The sequence below is a fragment of the Mobula hypostoma genome, chromosome 9 (genome assembly GCF_963921235.1).
Source record: "Mobula hypostoma chromosome 9, sMobHyp1.1, whole genome shotgun sequence".
Classification (NCBI taxonomy): Eukaryota; Metazoa; Chordata; class Chondrichthyes; order Myliobatiformes; family Myliobatidae; genus Mobula; species Mobula hypostoma.
The window spans coordinates 14,440,820-14,463,804 of NC_086105.1; the positions used below are offsets into that span (position 1 = coordinate 14,440,820).

At 39.8% G+C, this 22,985-nt stretch overlaps 1 protein-coding gene across 2 annotated transcripts in view; it reads right to left on the reverse strand.

Annotated features, from left to right (window-relative positions):
• The window catches only part of ptprq (protein tyrosine phosphatase receptor type Q), a 184,360-nt gene that overhangs the window by 122,684 nt on the left and 38,691 nt on the right, over positions 1–22,985 (reverse strand). For both annotated transcript variants that reach the window (XM_063057759.1, XM_063057758.1), the window contains exons 16-21: positions 22,760–22,857; positions 19,464–19,629; positions 16,681–16,841; positions 15,890–15,998; positions 7,728–7,954; positions 5,173–5,242 (exon numbers count right to left, since the gene is read on the reverse strand). In XM_063057759.1, coding sequence (XP_062913829.1) covers positions 5,173–5,242; positions 7,728–7,954; positions 15,890–15,998; positions 16,681–16,841; positions 19,464–19,629; positions 22,760–22,857 — 831 coding nt within the window. The remainder of the gene's footprint in view (positions 1–5,172; positions 5,243–7,727; positions 7,955–15,889; positions 15,999–16,680; positions 16,842–19,463; positions 19,630–22,759; positions 22,858–22,985) is intronic.

Below are 22,985 nucleotides of genomic sequence, written 5' to 3' on the forward strand. Positions count from 1 at the left end.
GTAGATAGGAAAGGTAAACCTGAATGTATTGCTGTAGATCTCCTTAAACAAGCCTAACAAGACCTGGATGGTTCCACAATCATAACCCCTGTATCAAGACATGACCATGTGCTTGCCAGCACAGTCCTGGATGAGCCAGAGGCACCAGCTGTTACTCCATCCAGGGCACAAAGGACCTGAGCTGGGCAGCTCATACGAGCTCCAGGCAGACTCACAATGCCAGTTTCAGTGAATTCTAGGGGAGGCCTGTGTAGGGGAAAGTAATGGGTGACAGATGACACATATTGTTCATAATAGGAACGGTTCTACATAATTCACATGCACTGTTATTGAGTTGGTGTGTTCACTTTAAGAGATACTATAAGATGTAATGGGGGACAATGAAAAAACAGATGAACTAAATAAGTATTGTGCACCAGTCTTCACTGTGGAAGACACTAGCAGGATGTTGGAAGTTCCAGGTGTCAGGGGCTATGAAGTGTGTGAAGTTACCATAACTAGAGAGAAAGTTCTTGGGAAACTGAAAGGTCTGAAGGTAGATAAGTCACCTGGACCAGATGGTGTACATCCCAGAGGTGACTGAAGAGATTGTGGCGGTATTAGTAATGATCTTGTGGAAGAAAAATAGTAGGACATTGTGACGAACATTAAGGGGTTAATGACCTTCTTCTAGTATGTGAATTCAAAGTCTGTAAGCACTTATCTGCGACTAATGTACACTGTGTGACTGAAATGTGCTTTGTAGACGGGATGGGAAAATAACTATGTCTGTCTGTGCTTCCTTGTTCTAAGAGTCATCACATGTCTGAGCTTGGGCAAGCCTGATATACTGTCCTGAGAACTAGCACTTAAGAAAATGTATAACCACTCAAGGACACATAGTGCAACTTCGCTATTCTTACAAGTTGTAGTTGAAGTTCCCTCCTTTTTCAGATTTAAGTGCTTCTTGTCACGTACACCTGGGGTATAAATAAGAGTGTAATCCATTGTTGAGCAGAGCTGTGGAGCTCCGTTTTAGGAGTCTGGGCTCTCCATGATATCATGTAATAAAACCCTTTAGTCTGAAACAATTCTCTGAGTCCACCTGTTCTATTCTGTCTGCTGCTCCTGAGATTTTTTTTCCACAATAGATCTTTCAAGAATCATTAGATTCTGGAATGGTTCCGAAAGACCGGAAAATTGTAAATATTATTTTACTCTTCAAGAAGAGAGGGAGGCAGAAGAAAGGCCATTTAGTCTGACCTCAATGGTTGGGAAGATTATGGAGTCAATTATTAAAGATGAGGTCTCAGGGTACTTGGAGGCTCATTGTAAAGTAGGCCATAGTCGGCATGATTTCCTCAAGGGAAAATCTTGCCTGAAAAATCTGTTGAAAATCTGTTGTAACAAGCAGGTAAACAAAGGAAAATCAGTTGATGAAGCCCTTGTCAGAAAGCCTGTGACAAGGTGCTGCACATGAGGCTGCTTAACAAGTTACGAGCCCAGTATTCCGGGAAAGATTCTAACATGGATAAAGCAGTGGCTGATTGGCAGGAGGCAAAGAGTGGGAATAAAGAGAGCCTTTTCTAATTGGCTGCCGGTGGCTAGTGATATTCCAAAGGAGTCTATGTTGGGACCCATTCTTTTTACTTTGCATGTCAATGATTTGGATGATGGAATTGATGGCTTTATTGCAAAGATGATATGAAGATAGTTGGAAGGTCAGGTAGTTTTGAGGAAGTAGAGAGGCTACAGAAGCAGATTAGGAGAACGGGCAAAGAAATGGCAGATGGAATACAGTGTCAGGAAGTGTATGGTCAGGCACTTTGGCAGAAAAAATATAAGAGTTGACTATATTCTAATTAGAGAGAAAATACAAAAAAAAAACTGAGGTGCAAAGGGACTTAGGGATACTTGTGCAGGATTTCCTGAAAGTTAATTTTCAGGTTGAGTCTGTGATGAGGAAGGCAAATGCAATGTTAGCTTCATTTCAAGAGGACAAAAATATAAAAGCAAGGATATAACGTTGAAACTTTATAAAGCACTGGTGAGGCCTCACTTAGAATATTGTGAGTAGGGTTGAGCCCCTGATCTTAGAAAGAATGTGCTGAAACTGGAGAGGGTTCAAAGGAAGTTCACAAAAATGATTCCAGGATTGAATGGCTTAGCATATGAAGAACATTTGATGGCTCTGGGCCTGTATTCACTAGAATTCAGAAGGATGAGGGGTGACCACATTGAAACCCATTAAATGGTGAAAGGATTTGATAGAGTGGATGTGGAGTAGATGTTTCCTATGGTGGGAGAGTCTAAAACCAGAGGACACAGCCTCAGAATAGAGGGGTGTCCCTTGAGAATGGAGATGAGGTGAAATTTCTTTAGCCAGAGGGTGGCGAATCTGTGGAATTCTTCACCACATGCAGCTGTGGAGGCCAAGTCTTTATGTACTTTTAAGACAGAGGATGATGGATTCCTGATTAATCAGGGAATGAAGGGATACAGGGAGAAGGCAAGAGATAGGGGCTGACAGGAAAATTGGATTGGCCATGATGAAATGGAAGAGCAGACTAGATGGGCCAAATGGCCTAATTCTGGTCCTATATCTTACGGTCTTATGGGTAATGACGTCAGTGTAAGGCAGCTGCTTTTGGTTTGTTCGTAATGGAAGTAAGTGGCTGTGGCTCCGGTTAAGCACATAAAACGATTCTTGCATGTTGCATTCACAAAATCCTACAATGTTTTGGGAGCTCATTCATAAGTAAGGGTGTCCATAAGTCAAGAGTGCTTGACCCTGAGACAGCCTGTATGATGATTTGTGATAATTTGTCCCTCCAGGTGCCAGGGTCAGGGACATTTCAGACTGTGTCCACAGCATCTGGGAGGAGGAGGATGGAGAGTAGCTAGATGTCTTGGCACAAATTGATCCCAATGACATAGGAAGGAAAAGCAAAGAGGTCCTGAAGAGAGAATGTAGAGAGTTAGGTAAAAAGCTGAGAAGCAGGACCTCCAGGATAGTAATTTCTGGATTGCTACCTGTGCCACGCACCAGTAAGGATAGAAACAGGATGATTTGGCAAATAAATGTGTGGCTGAGAAGCTGGTGCAGGGGGCATGCTTCAGGTTCTCGGATCATTGGGATTCCTTCTGGGTGAGGTATAACCAGTACAAAAGAATGGGTTGCACCTGAACCCAAGGGGGACTAATAGGGTTTAAACAAATTTGGTGGGAATTGGAGTGAAGGGACTCAGAATGGGATGGATGGTAAAAAAAAACAAAGGTAGCACGCAGTCAGACTGTCAGGAAGGGCAGGAAGATGGTAGGACAAAATTACAGCCAGTAGGGTGCGTATCAGTGCATTAGAGATGCAGCAGAATCAAAAAGGGTAGCAAATACAGTACTCAAGGTGTTATATCTCGATACACTGAGTATTAAAAATGATCTTGTTGCACTTTTACAGATTGTTGGATATGATGTTGTGGCCATTACTGGTTCGTGGCTGAAGGTTGGTTGTAGTTGGGAGCTGACTGTCCAAGATTACTCATTGTATTGGAGGGATAGGAAGGTAGGCAAAGGTGGAAGACACCAGTAGAGTGCAAGGTATTGAAGGGTGTGAGGCAAGAGAAGTGAGTGCGGTTACTATTACAAGGGAGAAGGTGCTCAAAAATCAGGAAGACCAAAACGTACATAAGTCACCCGGACCAGATGAACTGCACCTTAGCATTCTGAAAGAAATAGTGGTAGCGATTGTAGAAGAATTAGTAATGATCTTCCAAGAATCATTGAACTCTGGCATGGTTCCAGAGGACTGGAAAATTATAAATGTCACTCCACTCTGTTGGAATTCTTTGAGAAGATTGTAAGTAGGATAGATAAAGGGGTTACAGTGGATGTTATCTATTTGGATTTTCAGGAGGCCTTAGACAAGGTGCCACACATGAGGCTGCTTACCAAGTTAAGAACCCATGATATTACAGGAAAGCTACTAGCATGGTTACAGCATTGGTTGATTAGTAGGAGGCAGTGACTGGGAATAAAAGGATGCTTTTCTGGTTGGCTGCCAGTGACTAGTGATGTTCTGCAAGGGTAGATATTTGGACTGCTTCTTTGTATGCTGTATATTAATGATTTAGATGATGGAATAGATGGCTTTGCTGCCAAGTTTGCAGATACGAAGAGTGGTGGAAGGGCAGGTAGGTGAGGAAACAGGAAGGCTGCAGAAGTACTTAAACAAATTAGAATGGGCAAGAAAATGGCAAGTAAAATACAATGTGGGAAAGTGCATGGTCATGCACTTCGGTAGATGAAATAAATGTTCTAAACAGGGAGAAAATCCTAAAATCTGAGATGCAAAGGAACTTGGGAGTCCTTGTGCAGAACACCCTAAAGGTTAACTTGCAATTTGAGTCGGTGGTGAGGAAGGCAAATGCAATGTTAGCATTCATTTCAAGAGCTCTAGAATATAAGAGCAGGGATGTGATGCTGAGGCTTTAACGCACTGGCGAGGACTCACCTTGATTATTGTGAGCAGTTTTGTGCTCCTTATCTAAGAAAAGGTGTACTGGCATTGGAGAGAGCTCAGAGGAGGTTTACAAGGATGATTCTGGGAATTAAAGGGTTATCTTATGGGGAACATTTGATGGCTCTGGGTGTGTACTCACTGGAAGTTAGAAGGATGAGGGGGGATCTCATTGAAATCATTTGAATATTGAAAGGCCTAGACAGAGAAGATGTGGAAAGGATGTTTCATGGTGGGGGAGTCTAGGACAAGAGGGCACAGCCTCAGGATAGAAGGACGTCCATTTAAAACAGAAATGCTGAGAAATTTCTTTAGCCAGAAGGTGGTGAATTTGTGGAATTTGTTACCACAGGCAGCTGTGGAGGCCAGGTCATTGGGTGTATTTAAGGCAGGGATTGATAGGTTCTTGATTGGCTACGGCATCAAAGGTTGTAGGGAGAAGACCGGGGAGTGGGAGCTGAGTAGACGGAGATAAAAAGGATCAGCCGTAAATGAATGGCAGAGCAGGCTCAGTGTGTGAAACGGCCTAATTCTGCTCCTGTGTCTTATAGTCTGTGGCCTTATTTCTTCTGTTATGGGCTTCATTGTTCAGTAACAGAGGATTTTAATACTGATAATTTGAACAGTGATGAAGTAAGGATGGACTTACAACATTAAGTTTACTTGAATGAACTTACCACTTTCTGCAGTTACTACCTGACGAAAAGTACTGAAAGCTCCAATGCCTGCACTGTTCTCAGCTGCAACCTAATAGGTGAAAAATACAGATTTAATATACTTAATTCAGTCTAAATCTCTGAATTGGCAACACTTATGATGATAACAGAACCGACTTCATGAAAATGTTATGCTATTTAAAAGTTCATAATCTGAATCAGATATTGAAGGAAAAAAAACACACATTGCAATTACAGCACAGCTCAAAGGATAGTACAAATGATTTTTACATTTTTTAGCTGGAGATGTTGCTACAAATTGGGTAACAAAACGTCAGATTTATTACTGGACTACATTTGTAAGTAAACTTTGTTATTTAACAAACAAACAGAATACAGAAATAGATGGTGTCCATTCAGATACACTCATTTTGACAAGACATTTTCACTAAAGTGAACATTGCTGTTCAGTGACAGAAAAAATGGCTTTATGCACACATAAATTGAACAAATCCAATGAAAAACAGTTACACATTATTTATCACTGGACTACATTCTAAAGCAAGCAACTAGAAAAATGGAACTCATAAAAATGGTTTATATCAAAATAAAGCATTTCCATAAGACAAGGTGAGTGGATCTGGTGATGCAGGAACAAGAAGAAACTGCAGCCAAAATTATTTCAATATGTATGTCCTCTTAATAAAGCAATTTTTCAAGGTCAATGTGTTCTTGATTCTTTATGTTTCTACATTTGACTAGGTAGTTTACCTTGTTCTAAATATCAGTGGTAATTTTGATACTCAATGAACGATATATACTGTTGCTCTAACTGCTTGTGGAACATCTGTGACTTTAAATTCTTGCTTAGAAAGAATATGCAAACCATGCGAAAGATAAGTGAACTGAGCAAGCTAGAACTCTAGGTAAAATGTGATGTGACTGCTATTGCTTTATGTATTCTCCTGTGACACTCAAGATAATACAAGATCAGCATAGTACAAACTGGGAGTGAACTGTGAACAATTTGCAAGACATTAAGATAAAGCAGCTCTGGAAAGCAACCATAGTTATTTCCATACTTAAAAGGAGAATAGTCACAAGGTAAAAAGGCACGCTTCTATCTTTAGATACTGCAAGCTGTTAAAATCCCAGTGAAGAGCACTACTGGAACAGTCTGAACAACAACTACTGAAATAGTCACAAGGTAAAAACTCACACTTCCTATTTTTAGATACTGCACACTGGTAAAATCCCAGTGACGAACACCACTGGAACAGCCTGAACAATAGCCACTGAAATAGATACTGTGATTCATTAATCTGTGTATGTTCATGAATTTGGTGCTCAGCTGGTCACAAATATGGTCATTTACTATTGCTATATAAAGCTACTGATCCAGTCACATAGTTCTGATGAAAGATCATAGACCTGAAATGTTTACTCTTTTCCTCTCTGTGTTGGCAGATCTGCTGAATATTTCCAGCATTTTCTGTTATACACAAAATACAACTGACGTTATACATATCTTGTATGCCCTTCAACAAGAGAAGCATGTCTTCTCCTCCTTGATTATTGAAAAGGACTTTTACTACCTGGGCCATTGTAAGTGATCGAGTAGTGAACAATCTTTCAGTATATGTTATTCTTTCTGAAGACCATTTTTTCTTTATAACTTTACTGATTATCAATCACTCTGTAAATGGATTCTACTCCCTTCTATCATAGCTCATGGAAGCTCAGCCTTTCTCTCCCCACTTAACTTCTACCTGCTGTCTTCCTAAATTTTATTCCTTGTAAACTCAACCTTCCCTCTGATGCTCAGTTTATATTTTACTCCACTCTCCCACCTTTCCTTCACATGTCAATCTTCATAATGTCCTATGTAACCTTAGTCTTAGCCATAATGCAATACAGCATGTATACAGACCTGTTGTTTCATCGAGTTCATGCCAATCAGGTGCCTACCCAGTAATCTCAACTTCCTGCATTTGGCTCATAAGCCCCAAAGCCTTGCCTTACGTGTACCTATCTGCCTTCTCAAGCAAACATTTCAGTTCCAGTTACTTCACCCAGCCTGTAATCTACCTCCATTCTTTTCATCTCCTACTTGCTCCTCCAGATCATCTTGTCATTTTCGCAAACTTTACGCTAATACTTCCCTCACCAATTTTCCCTTTCTTTATTAGGGAATTCAGGGAGGAAACCCTTACTCAAATATTTGTGTGATTGCAAGTGTCGCTTCTAATTAATGCAATGTTTTGGCATTGAAGAAGTTCCAGCTCATTACATTTTTGGGAATATGGTCATAACTAAAGGTTTCAGTGTTGGCGGATGACAATGGACAAGGAGTTCAGCTCACTTACTCCAAGAAATAATACCTCTCACACTTAGGGATGCAACAGTGCACAAGCCAATGTCCAATGACTCTGTTACCCCAATGGATTAGAAACACTGTGGTGAATTTCACTGCTATGGGTAATGTAGTATCTATGGTAAAGATAGATTGCAGGTAAGACTTGCAATAACTCATTCGTGACTACTTTTACAAAATTTAGCAAAAGAAAAGGTCTTACTCGAATCTTATAAACAGCGCCTGGTTTTAGATTGTTGAGAAGAAACTCTGTGGTGTCTGCATGTGTTGAAACTTGAATGAAGTTGGCTTGCAGAACAGGACAAACCTCTTTGTACTCTACCACATAGGATAAAATTCTTCCATTTGGATGTGAAGGAACATTCCATATCAGCATTATAGCAGTTGCACCAATGAGGCCAACTGCAAGACCATCAGGAGAGACTGCATCTGTTAAATAGAATATATTTCTTATCAGACTGAGATACTTCATATATTGCTCAATGATGAAGTATATAACATACTTTGTGAAAAAGAACAGTACAGCATTAAGGATGAATATGATATTAGATACAATTATTCCACATTACTGGAGCATTCGCTCTTCCAAATCATCCCAGTGGCAAGGCAACACATAAAATAAGCCAGCAGTCAGAAATTCTTGTGTTTTTAGACTATAACAGGTCCATGTAGATGAAACATTTTATATGGCAGTAACAAATAAATACATTTGAAACAACATTAATAAAACTTTATACACAAGAGGTACTGTAGATGCTGTAAAAGTAGAGCAATACACACAATGTGCTGGAGGAGCTCAGCAGGTCAGGCAGCATCTATGGATGGGAATAAAGAGTCAACGTTTCAGGCCAAGATACTTCACAAGGACAACAATAAAACTTTGTTCTTGCTGATTATGATCCTTTTATGTCTCCATAGTTGTTCTTATTGCATAAGGCAAGCTAAAGTAAATCTGCTACTAATAGTACTTGTGTTAGGTGAAGATCTTTTCTTTCCTGTCCTTCTCAACCTACTTGCAACCTTTGACACAGCTGACCATGCCATTTTCTCCAGTGCTTCTCCACTATCATCATCTTGTTCCATTCTGATTTGTCCAATTACTTTTCCTTCTGTATTTGCATTGCTTGGGACTGTTCCTCAGAAGACCGGATTTGACCACTTCCAACTATGTATTTGTTGCACTGCTTCTGGAAAATCAGTCAAGTCCCTGACATCAGCTTCTGCATGTAAGGACATAAGAAATAGTTGGCTCCTCAAGCAATTCCTCTGCACCACTTCCCTTCACTAATCTGACATTCCCTGATTCCCTTTAATATCTAAAAATCTACTGATCTCTGTCTGTGTCACTCTGTCACAGTGACTGATCCTCCACTGTTCTCTTCGACAGAGAATTCCAAATATGCATTATCTTCTGAGCAAAGCATTTCTCTGTCTTGAATGAATAGTTCCTTATTTGGACACTGAGACAGGACAAAGATCAATTCCTCATCTACCTTGTCAAGCTTCATAAGCATTTTGAATATTTCAAGAGAACATCTTTCATTTCTCTAAATTCAATGTTTGGTAATTCAATTCTCCTTCACCTCAGTAACCTTTCACTTTACTCCTGCACAGCCTCTAAATTGTGAGACTATTTGTCCAGTGTCTATTATTGGAAAGGTAGGCAATTTTACAAAATAAATATTGGTCCCTGTCACAAAGTCTGCTTTCTATTTACTGTCTTTATTCTTCTACCAATAGGGTCTCCAGGAGAATGCCTGCTTGTCGTGATGAATAAAGATCTCTAAATCACCAGCTTCAGAGTCTCCAGTGACTCAGATCACACTCACAACATCTCCCAGTCAAGGTGGCGTCGAGCCAAGATCTCTGTTGAGTTCATGGCTCAGACTTAGATGTTACTTAGGTTTGTATGGGTGGTTTAGGAGACAGAAAGGGAGGGGGTTAGGGGATTGGTTAGGAACTAGGGACAGAGACGTGTTGGAGGTCAGGCAGGAGTCGAGGCCTCCATTCTGCAATCCACTGTTCCCATAAGCTGTGCAGGTGTGAGGCCACACAGTAACTAAAATACTCCCAGGGACACAGCCTTTGTTGCCGCTTAGATGGAATAAAGACAGATGAGATAAAGTTTATGAAACATGAAAAGTTTTCTTTGGTGTTCTGTATTTCATTTAATAAATAAAATCAGAAGTATGTGATTTTTAGCATTTTATATATTCACAGTATGCATATTACAAAAATATACATTTAAAGTGCAGCACAGTTTTCAGGCCGTGTAAAATTTTTCTGCTCAGAGCAATGATTGGTCTGTACATTTGTAAAAAAAAAATTCGAGCGAGCCTTGCTGTGTTCTGCTTTCGAAGTCCAGCAGTGTACACAGGTGATGAAGGACATCCACAATTTAGGCCTCTGCTTTGCACTCAGGTGACAAAGGATATCTGTGGATACATTTCACTGTATGTTTCGATGTAAATGTAATGAATAAATTAAAGCTGAATCTGTATCTCTGAGTGACTGTGTGCAACTGATTCATTCATAATTTGTTCTGTTTCGGGACCTTAATCTGTGGAACTGAGAAAATGCCTTTTCAGCACCCTGCTACTTTTAATCAGCCGAAGCTGCACATCACTATCACCTTTGGAACTCCACAGAATCTTGTGTTGTGATGTTTGGCCTTCATTTTTGTTCATAAAATGCAACATAGAGACATTGCAAGTTCAAAGTGTACAAGGTACTGCTTGAGGATTTGTTACATGAATTAGGGAGAAAAATCTACTGTCTCCATTGGGAAATTAGGCTGGGCATTTCCTCTGATAATTCACTCAAACACTGGTGTTTCTGACCTATCATATTGCAGCATATGATGACATCAGCAAAGAGTGTGACTTATGACCTTTGTTTTTGGGGCTCAGTGTGGCAGTGAATCATGCTCGAACATTATATTCATATTTTACATATCCTACCATCCATGTCCCCAACAAAGTTAACTTTAATGTTTTACTAGAAGTCCTGAGGACAGATGAAGGCATCTATACATTTAGTCTTATGGTTTATGTTAACCCAAAGTGTTGTGCTTCTTTTGGTCACCCTTGCCATAACCAGTGTCTCCACATATCATAGGGAACTCCAGAACAACATTAACTTCCTCACCCACTTTTTCCTCCCTCTGATAAATTTGCCACAGTTCCCCTGCCTGAGTCCCGTATTCCCTCATCTCCTTTGCAGGCCAAGGAGAGATTGAGTTCCAGATTTGATCCACTTCCCGTAAGTTCATTAATAATACTGCTCCTGCCCAATTAGTCATGTACATCTGGTTTAAACTCTTCTTAAAGGGATAAATTCATGACAGTGATTTTTTAAGACCAGATATCACAAAATTTGGGGTACCTATTTTGGTATTGGTTCCATTAATATGAAAATCAGATTAAATTAGAATTTTAAGCTCATTCCTATCCCACAATGCATTGTGCATTCCCGAGGTTACAGTAAGCAAAATAAGAATTGCAGAAATATTTAAAAGTAACATACAAACATGACCAGAAGCTTTCAACAATAACCCTACTGTCTTAGTTAACTATCAGTTTGCACAAAACTTTCCAAGTAATTCTTTTGTCATTTGTCAGGCTTCAATCAGTTGAATTGATGGGACCTTAAAAGTATTTGTGAACTGGTCTCACTGCAAAAGAACCAGAAAATATCTCATTAACTTGTATGGGTCTAAGTGAGTGTTTAATACTTTACTAAGCCATAATTACCGTTTAGAAAATGTATCAAATTGTAAATTCCTTATGTGTACCACATATATTTTAAAACAATAAAATTATATTATATATTTAAGAGATTATTCAAGACTTTTCAGTTGCTACCTAAAGCTATTTACAGTATATGTTCTAACATCTAATGCTTTTTCTTAGGCAGGTCCTCATTTGACAATGACTTCTTCCTCTTGGTTCTGAGGTAGGTGATGAGGCTAATATAGAATCCACAGACTCTGTCACAGATGCAGCAGAAGATGCTGTTCAGTCAAGATGGTGGCGGGGGGGTGGAACAATATTGTGGGTTGTACTGTGTTGCTACTGTCATTTAAACTGGCCTTCTGAATGGACTTGAGGTTCTCATTGCCATCCTGAATTTGAAATGGTTACGGGAAAGGGATTCTCATCAGTTGGTATAAATGTTATTTTTTTACAAGAAACTTTGAAAATATTCTTGAATTGACTCCTCTGTCCACCTGATAATCTCTTGTCCTGAAGGAGCTTGGAATAGAGTGTCTGGTTTAGGAGATTGATGTCGGGAATGCTAACAATACAGCCCATCAGGGTTAAATGAATATAATTAGGATCCCATGCATGGGTTGTGATGTAGGAGAGGATGCTGTATAGGTTTGCATATCCTGTCAATGTATTTGGAGGATTTTGAAGAAATAGCATTGACTCGGTCTCTCCGTTGTTCTGGGGTGCCTGCAGCAGGTAGCCCATGCCTCAAAATCATAAAGATCATTGTTGCCTGGTAAACTGTGAGCTTTGAGTTGGGTTTAACATCTTGACTTCCAAACGCTCTTTTCTTCAGATGGCTTTAGGTTACAGAGGCATAAATAAGAAACAGAATCAGGTTTAATATTACTGGTATATGTTTTGAAATTTGTTGTTATGTGGTAGCAGTACAATGCATATATATAAAATTAAAAAATTATAAATCACGATAAGAAGTATGTATGGCAGCATCCAGCACCATAGATCTTCACCACCCAGGCCATGCCCTTTTCTCACTGCTAACATCAGATAGAAGGTACAAGAGTCTCAGGACTCACACCACCAGGCTCAAGAACAGTTACTACCCTCAACCATCAGGATCTTGAACAAAGGGCATAAATACACTCATTTGCCCATCTATTGAGATATTACACAACCAATGATCTCACTTTAAGAACTCTTTATATTGTTATAATCATGTTGTCATTATTTATTGTTATTCATATATATTTGCATTTGCACACTTTGTTGTCTGGTTGCACTCTGGTTGATCTTTCACTGATCCTGTTATAGTACTATTCTATAGATTTACTGACCAGACATTGTCCTAGTGTCTGAGTCTACGAAGCAAGTGGTGCTGCTGGAGCTGACAGTCCCATGGGAAGATAGCTTGGAGGAGGCCTTTGAAAGGAAGCTCTCCAAGTACGCAGGACTGGTCAGCAACTGTCAGCAGGCTGGATGGAGAGCGAGGTGTCTCCCAATGGAGGTTGGTTGTAGGGGATTCATAGCCCGTTCTTTAGTTAGGGCCTTCAGCATTTTGGGCATCGAGGGAGAGAGGAAGAGGAGAGCCATCCGCAGTACCACCGATGCAGCAGAGAGGGCCTCAAGATGGCTGTGGCTCAAAAGAGGGGAGCCATGGAGTCATAAGTAGCTAGTCATCTGGACACAAGCTGGGGTCTGATCAGCCCCGTCTGGGTCACCTGGAGGAGGTTGTATGATGTTGAAAGACCCGAAACATCCGATGATTCCAGGAACATCACTGAAGATGTGTCCAGAAGCATCAATAGATGTATGTACACAGCAGTACGTCTGCAGGAAAATGAATCTCAGGGTTGTATATGGTGACATTGATGTACTTTGATAATAATATTTACTTTGAACTTTACCTTGAACTTTGATATATATATCTGATGACTGGTAGGGTGAGTCACAATAGTGTGCTGACCAAGGAACGAATTGGAAGCTGCTAACATCAACATCCAGAAACTACTTGAGGATTCCACCCAAAGTCCAACCGCAAGTGACTGTACACCCACTGGAATAAAGGAGGACGGGGGGACTTGGAGGTGCCAAGGTCACAATCCTGGAAGAACTGTGAAACTTCCATGAGTATATCAGGAAGATGGGCCCTAAGGATGACCTCAAGGAGAATGCCTCAGACAGCAGGCAGGGGACATGGAAATGGAAGCAGAGCCAGAGGGCCAGAGGCCACGACAGGGCAAAACACTGCACAGATGTAGCATCACCAGATATCAGAGGAGGCTGACATAAGAAAGTCCTACCAATGGCTGGAAATGGCACTGCTCCTGGCTGCACAAGAACAGGCGCTGAGCACAAGAGCAATAGAAATAGGGGTCTATCACACCAGACAAGACCCTAGATGCAGACTGTGCAAGAATCCGTTGAAAACCCCCAGCACGTACTAGCAGGGTGCAAGATACAGGCAGGGACAGCATACACTGAATGGTACAACCAAGTTGCAGGAATTGTGTAATGAACATCGGTGCTAAGTATGGATTGGACATTGCCAGGTCCAAATGGGAAACACCTGAGAAGGTAGTGGAGATCAACAGAGCTAAGATTCTTTGGGACTTCAAAATACAGATTGATGAGCAGGTACTGGCCAACCAAATGGACTTAGTAATACTGTACAAGGAAAAGATGAAAGCAACAGTAATAGATGTGGCAATCCCAAATGACAGTAACATCAGGAAGAAAGAATACAAGAATCTGGAGAAATACCAGGACTTGAAAAAGCAGGTAGAAAGGATGTGGAAGGTTGAATCCAGAGTAATCCTGGTGGTGAGAAGAGCACTTGGGACTGTGACACCTGGATTGGGAGAGTGGCTCCACAAATCCTGGGAACAACATCTAAGATCTTGGTCTAGTCTTTATCACAAGACTATAAGATGTTTGAGCAGACTATGTACTCACTGACTGTACGCCAGAAGCCCATGAGTGTTAGGGAGCAGGAGTGACTGCCACTGCTATTACAAAGGAAAAAGTGCTAGGTAAACTGGAAGGTCATAAGATGTATAAGTCATCTGGACCAGATGGACTACAAATCAGAGTCCTGAAAGAGATTGCTAAAGAGATAATGGCTGCATTGGTCATGATCTTTCAAGATTCACCTGACGTTGGCATAGTCCTGGAGGACTAGAAAATTGCAAATGTCACTCCCCTTTTTAAGAAGGGAAGAAGACAAAGGAGAGGAAATTATAGGCCAGTTAGCCTAACTTCAGTGGTTGGGAAAGTGTTGGAGTTCATTAGTAAGGATGAGGTTTCGGGGTACTTGGAGGCCAATGATAAAATAAGTCAAAGTTAGCATGGATTCTGTAAAGGGAAATCTTTCCTGATGAATGTGTTAGAATTCTTTGAGGAAGTAACAAGCAGGGTGGACGATGGAGAGGTAGTGGATGTCATTTACTTAAGAGTTTCAGAAGGCATTTGTGTATGATTCAATAAATAAATCAGCAAGGGTTTGGAGTTCAACCTTCAAATACAAGGATAACTACGCAGACCATTACTTAATTATATGATACCTGTGCCCAAGTTGAATCTCATCTTCACAGTACAATTTTGCAAAAGTCAGGTCCTGCATGGAGTTTGACATCAACACACATGTCCAGTGGCCTCCATGCACATATTCTCAATATTATGGGAGGGCCAGCAAATAATATTTGGTTCCATAAGGTTGCTATAGCTGGAGGAAGCAGTAGAGATAAGCTTCCACTATCTATTAAATGTTCACAATGATGTTTACCTCCAATAGCCTCTGACGACCAAGTCCAGCTCCTCGCTTTTACATGTGGCTTAGCTACTAAGACCACCAGAACCATTTCTACTGACAGCAGAAGGCGCAAAGGCATATTGCTGGTGCCTTAAAACCAGTTGCTTTGGGCAGATGGGGCTCATCAGCCATGATTGGCAGCTTATCTAGGAGAAGGAAAACTCTGATCTCAAGCCTCCACTGCCCAACGGCTATATCCACTCATGGGGAGGCTTCAGGAGTAAACCCCGAGGGAAAAATCTGGGGCTGGAGTCCCTAAGGCAGTCCTACATTGAGTTCAATGGAGAATGGCAATTCCTGTGATGCTGCTGGTGCCAAACTGTATTGGTCTCTGCTGTTCCTTAGATTCATCAGATGTGTGAGAGGGGGAGTCTGCTACATCGGCAACAGCTTGCTCTCCATATTGAACTGCCCTGGCTTTGCATACTTAGACAGCTGGGAACCAACATCCAAGGTCAACCCTGACCAAAAGAGACTTCAGAGCATCGAATATAAGGAAATAAGCCACTGGCAACCAGGTACCTGCTTGAACTTCACAATTAGGTTTCTGCAAACTTCTATCATGAATCATCAAGAACCTCTCTGCTATGTAACAGAATATCTGGCTCACTAACTTTCACAACACAACATATTAAAACTGCTTTAAAACTAATTGCTCTCCAGAAATTATTATCACTTCTATAAGCTGAATTCACATAAATACTCAAAATATTTACACAGCTGTGGTTTCTTAAATCTTTGCAAAACATACTTTTAGCTTCACTTAAAATCAGCTGAAGGATGTACAGTTTGGCCCAAGTTATTGAACATCACAAGTTCACTTACAAGTTTCATTTGTTGTAAATGATCTGCTGACAGACTTGCTGAATGATGAAGAGACTGAGGAGACAGTGGCAGTGTACTTTATACCTGGGGTAGCATCGAAAACATCAGCCTAGAATGAATGATACAAAAACAAAATATGAGATACAATTGATATGAAATTCCAATAAATACTAATTATTACTAAGCTTATATTGGTAACCATTTCTATCTAATTTCCTAAGATCAATTTTAATTCATTCACTTGCGACTGCTTTCTCCTTAGGGTTGTTCTCAGTTTCAGTAGACATTTGACCAACTTATGTATAGTACAAATAAATTACTCACTATAAAACAGTTACGGTTTTATAAAAAAAGTACCTTTGTCTTCGCAGATCCAAATATGAATGCAGTGAAAGATAAAATGAGCAGTTTCATCATTATTGCATTTTACATTTCACCTCAGTCAGACAAATTGGGCTGTGCTCTGTCGATCGGGTTGTGATACGAGTCATGTCATTAAATATTTAAGGAACTTGCTAGCCAGGTATGTAATTGATCTCATTGTGCTGAATATCACCACACCACTGTGTTACACTATTCATGACTAGCTGGATATTTAGAACAAAGTAAATCTTAAGCATTATCCTACTCACTTTCCCAAAATTAGCAAAACTATGTGAAGCAAAAATAATCTTATTTTCAGTCGACCTGGTGCAGTTCTACCTCAATACATGGATATACACACAACACACTACACTCTATGGAAGAATTTTAAGATGCACTAACTGTGATAGACATCATGAAAGTTATACCTTGAAGGTGCCGTTCCCTAGGTTTGTAATATTAACAAACCCTTGGTCTGGAACGAGTTCCACTTTGTAATTACCATTGTTTCCAATAGGTGCTCTCCAGCGTAAAGTAAATCCTGTAGCGAAAATATTTGAAACTTCCAACATTTGAGGTTTTCCAGGTTCTTGAAATAAATGGAAATTTTTATCATAAGCTTCAATGAAAATTAAGCAATAGTACTCTTGTGGAAAAAAAATTAATCAAATTATTGCACTGTTGCTCAGTCGAGATTAATTGGACTCATTAAATGAAGCAGTGATAGATGGCTGATGAAAATCAGACCACAATATGATCCATGGCCTCCACTTGTGCCAAGATAAGGCTACCCTCAGGGTGGAAGAGCAACATCTATATTCCACCTGAATAATCTCCAACCTGGAGGCATGAATATTGATTTCTCCATCCAGTAAACAAATTCCACCCCCATCCATTCTCCACTCTGACCTTTTGCCTCTTCTCACCTGCCTATTACTTTCCCCTGGGTCTCCCCTTTCTCCTATTGTCCACTCTCCTCTCCTATCACATTCCTTCTCTGCAGCCCCTGACCTTTCCCACCCTCCTGGCTTCACCTTTCACCTTCCAGCTAGCCTCCTTACCCTCCTGGGTTAAGGATTTATTCTAGCGTCTTCCAGCTTCCTTCTCAGTCCTGAAGAAGAGTCTCCGCCTAAAATGTCGACTGTTTATTCGTTTCCATAGATGCTGCCTGACCTGTAGAGTTCCTTCCGCCTTTTGTATGTGTTGCTCAACATATTTTAACTCCCATTTTAAAGTCATAAAATGTCATAGAGTAATACAACCTGGAAATGGGCCCTTGGCCCAATTCGTACATACCTGCTGACCAAGTCGATGCATTTGGCCAGTAACTCTATGAGTATTTTCTATCCATCTACTGTACCTATCTAAAAGGTATTTTAAACATTTTAACTGTACCCATTTCTAGAGCTTCCTCTGGCAGCTCATTCCATATACCTTTCACGCTGTATGAAAAAGTTTCTTCTCAGGTATCTGTTGAATCTATCCCCTTTCACCTTGCATCAGTGTCCTCTGGGTTTAAACTTCTCTACCCTGTGACTGACAATCTACCAGATCTACGTTCCTTATGATTTTTTAATGCCACTATAAGGTCACCGCCTTCTTTGCTCAAAGGGAAATAAATATCCCAGCCTATCTAGCTTCTCCATTCCCAGTAACATCCTCATGAATCTTTTCTGCACACTTACTGGCTTGATGGCATTTTTTTCTATAGCTCGGCAACCAGATGTGTGCACAGTGCCAAGTGTGGTCTCACCAATGCCTTGTATAGTTACACATTAACATCTCACCTCCTGTACTCTGTGCCCTGACTGAGGTAGGCAAGGATGTCATCTCCCTATTCACCAACCTCAGGGCAAGCACATCGATTTTTTTATTTTGCATTATTTATAGATAATTGAAAAACATTACAATTGGGAATCAATTGGTCATCCCTTTAGAAAACGATTTTTTAGGATTTTTCATCAAATGTCCCAGGAAGAGAGGATAGAGAGGATAATAATGAGGAGAATATATAAAATATATGGCAAAAAATGATACCAAGGAGGAACAAGTGCAAAATTAGATATAGAATTGAAAACTACATTCAGAATCAAATTGAAAATTATCAGCCTGAAATTGGACACATTAATGTCAATTGTTTAATCATTGTGAGCCCATTGGAAATCTATCATCTAAGTATTATCGATTATTTTCCTGAGGATCATTCTATTTGTGTAATTCAACAAAATGCATACTTTTTTTTTTAGTTGCCTCAAATTGAAAATAACTCTGCCATGGAAGGTCCCAAGCCCAACTGTGAATGGAGGAGAGCTAGTCATGGGACTAGTAACCCCATCTTGTAAAAACAGTAATGCCAACAGAAGCTCCAAAGGCCTTATCCCTGAGAGAGGAAGGATAAGCCAAGAAGATGGGATATACCTGGAGACTGGCCCAGAACAAAGGACTCTGGCAAGCTACTGCCAGAGGGGTATGCCCCAGTAGGGATGATGGGGCTTAACTAAATACTGTAACTAAACAGCAAGTTGAAAATCACTACAGAGAATATTGTGGCAGTATTAAAGGTCTCTAATAACCAAGACTTCTGCACAGACCGTTTGTTTTGCATTTCCATTGGAATGCAACATAACTGGTGTATCTATAGGCACGCAGACCACCACAAGGAGCTGAAGGAGGAGAATGATATCTCAGCAGGGAAACGCATCCACCCTTGATATTCGGGCAACAGTTCCCTTACCTGAACAAGAAAAGGCATATGATATTACTCTGCAAAAACTGCCCATCATCACTGATCACTTTGCTGGCTGTGTGCATGATACAAGCCAAGTGAAAAAGTCCACATTTATAAATTAGTCCAAACAAATTGGTGCAAACAGAAAATCAAATAAATCATCCTTGAGGAATTCTTTGTCTTTCATAACGCTTTGCCTACCCACCATAATTTAATTCTGTGGCTGCACCTGGTTCTCCAAAATTACTTCGAGAGAATCTCATTGGTTGTAAATTGACTTAGAATATCAGATGTGAAAGTTTTGCATTTGCACGATGGTCTTCTCTTGAATCAAGTTTTAATTTTAGTAGACATTCTTTACAAAGTTTCTGGAGCTTCTCTAAACTCTAAGGACAGGCATGGAAAAAAATCTAACAGAAACACCATCTTTGAAATTTGCATTGAGGAAAGAGGAGATTAAAAAATAACATTCCAGGCTCTTACTTGTTTTTAACCTCTTCTCAATCACTTCACTCACATCCATGCCTTTAACCGTTTTTATTTGGAAAAGGTATTCTGCTCCTGGAATTAGATCTTTGATCCTGAAATTATTGCCACGTGAAGTTGTTGTACATGTTGTTTCATTGGTCCCTGGAATATTATAGCTTAACTGTGTAGAAAAATAAAAGTACAACTTTGATCAGCAATACTTCGTTTTAGCTGCTGTATGCCATTGGTAACTTTGCCTCATTTATGAACATGCTAAGTGTTGATTTGTCAATTGAAAGTAGACAGTACAGTGGATTCCAATTAACTGGACCATTGGTTAATTAAGAGAGCTGCTTAACTGGGACAAAAACTAATCAAGAAAATAGATGTGATCCCTTCATTTATTTACCAATTAACTGGGAGAGGTGACTGTTGCTGAACAGTTTCTAACTAGCGTTAGCATCATGCGCCTGTCCGGCCATTAGACAATACACTGTGCTTAAAGCAAACATTTTTAAATAATATCAGTTGCATATGTTTCAGTTCAAAATGCAATGACTTTTGTCACTGATAGTTGACAAGAAATTAGCAGTAAGGCAATTCAGAAATGTTTTGCTCACTGCAATTTCAAGCATTCAGGCTTGGAGATACCAGAATTGGTCATCAGTGAAAATGAAATGATTGCATTACTTCAACAAGTTAGGAACTAAGAAGAATCTGAAGGTAATGACAATCATTTTGAATGTTACAATGAAAGTGAGGACTTGGAAGACGCAATCATTAAAAGCATAGTATGAAGGCAGTCCATTATAATCACGAGGTGCCTGTGCTGATTCTGTTCATTTACAGTCAATCAAACAGGATGAATTCTGCCGTTGATAACTATTAGAACCAATGAACAGTATTATAGTATTGTAGTAGCATTGGTAGTGTTCTAATTTGTTTTGTATTGCATTTAAATACATAATTTGTTACTCAGTTAAATGGTCATTTACATTTTTATACCTTTTTGACCATTTCCATGACATCTCAGCTGATTGGGTCAGCTGTTTAATTGGGCCAGAATATACTGGTCTGAATATGTCCCAATTAACTGGAATCCACTGTATTTCTAAAAAAACTAAATATATTAACTTTCCTGCTTCATTAAAAAGCTATCATGTAAGATACTGAAAGCATGATATCAATTGTACAGTGCTGACAAATTTAATTACCCCATAAACAAAAAATCAAAAATAAAGATATTGGAGACTCAATGCTTTCTTTTTTTTTCTTGCTGTGAAGTCTTCTAAACCACCCTACAGCTGATGGCACAAAAATATCCTATTCACAACAGGTTATGAAAAGATTCAACTGTTCATTTATATGCAATATACAACTCTGAGATTCGTCTTCTCCATATAGCCATGAAACAACAGAAACCATGGATGTTGTTCAAAGAGAAACTTCAAACCCCCTCCCAACCGCCCTCACACACAAATAAAAACAAATCTCACAAATGGCAACATGATCATCTACCTCCCACCCCACACCAAAAAAAAACAAATTGCACCAAACGGTAACATGAACTTCAAACCCCAATTGATGATAACCAATTGCTGTTATGATACGTTACCAGATTAAGAGATTCAGTTATGAAACAAAATCTGATTAGGGCAAGATTACCAAAAATGAAAATAATTTGTGAATAATTTATAAATATAATGATAAATTAAATTGGATGGGAAACATAGCCACAATTATTCAATTTAGATTTTACTCTTCAAATTCATCTGCAAGGCACCTGTTCAATTATTATGACACATTCCAAGATGACTAAAGAAACATATTGTTCGATAATTAATTTTGAATGATAAGGAACTCAATCTAACTAGTGTTAGACCACATTGTTAGATGAGCCACATAATGACGCTTGTTCATTAAATATTAAAATATAGCTTCATTTCCATTGAAGATCATCATTTGCTTCTCAATCAAACATAAAAATTAAAGCCCTACTTAGTAAACAGCTGACTTCTTAAGTAGTTAATTCCTAGTATAAAAATGTAGCTGAAGTTACAGAAATTGTCAGGAGGCTAAGACTGGGAATAAAGGAAGCCTTTTCTGGCTGGTTGCCGGTAACTAGTGGTGTTCCACAAAGGTCTGTGTTGGGACCAATCTTTTTTACATTATATGTCAATGATTTGGATGATGGAATTGATGGCTTTGTTGTAAAGTTTGCAGACAATATGAAGATAGGTGGAGGGGCAGGTAGTTTTGAGGAAGTAGAGAGGCTACAGAAGGACATACAGATTAGGAGAATGAGCAAAGAAATGGCAGATGGAATACAGAGTCAGGAAGTGTACAGACATGTCTTTTGGTAGAAGAAATGAAAGGGGTGACTATTTTCTAAATGGAGAGAAATGCAAAAGCCTGCGGTGCAAAAGGACTCGGAGTCCATGTACAGAATTCCCTAAAGGTTAATTTGCAGTTTGAGTCTATGGTGGGGAAGGCAAATACGATGTAAGCATTCATTTCAAGAAGACTAGAATATAAAAGCAAGGATGTAATGTTGAGACTTTCTAAAGCACTGGCGGGGCCTCACTTGGAGTATTGTGAACAGTTTTGGGCCCCTTATTTCAGAAAGGATGTGCTGAAACTGGAGAGGGTTCAAAGTAAGCTCACGAAAATGATTGCAGGATTGAATGGCTTGTCATATGAAGAGTGTTTGATGGCTCTGGGCCTGTTTTCACCAGAATCCAGAAGAATGAGGCATGGCCTCATTGAAACCTATCGAATGGCGAAAGGCCTTGATCAGGAGGATGTTTCCTATGGAGGGAGAGTCTAAGATCAAAGGACACAGCCTCAGAATGGAGGTGTGTCCTTTCAGAACAAAGATGAGGAGGAATTTCTTTAGACAGAGAGTGGTGAATCTGTGGAATCCTTTGCCACAGACAGCTGTGCGGACCAAGACTTTGTGCATATTTAAGGCAGAGATTAATAGATTCTGGATTGGTCAGGGCATGAAGGTATACGAGAAGAAGGCTGGAGATTGGGGCTGAGAGAAAAATTGGATCAGCCATGATGAAATGGTGGATCAGGCTCCCACAGGGGACTGTGTTGGGACTGATCTATTTTGGGTTATATGCAAATTATTTGGGTGATGGAATTGATAGCTTTGTTGCAAAGTTTGCACATGATATGAAGATAGGTAGAGAGGCAGGTAGGCTTAAGGAAGTAGAGAGGCTACAGTAAAGGTGGAGCAAATGGCCTCATTCTGTTCCTATGTTTTATCGTCTTATGGTCTAAATTAAAATCAAAGCTTTATTTACCTCAAAATTATCAAAATCACCTCTTGGAGGCTTCCAAAATAAGTACGCAGAATTTTCATCCTGTACAACAAACTGCAGGTCCATAGGAGGCTCAGGAACTAGGAAATACATACAAAACCTTACAGGATAATATACAAATATTGCCTGTATAAGTATTTGCCTATAAGAAAATTCAAGTAAGCACTAGATACACAAATCAAATATGTAATTGCTCGGTGCCCATTCC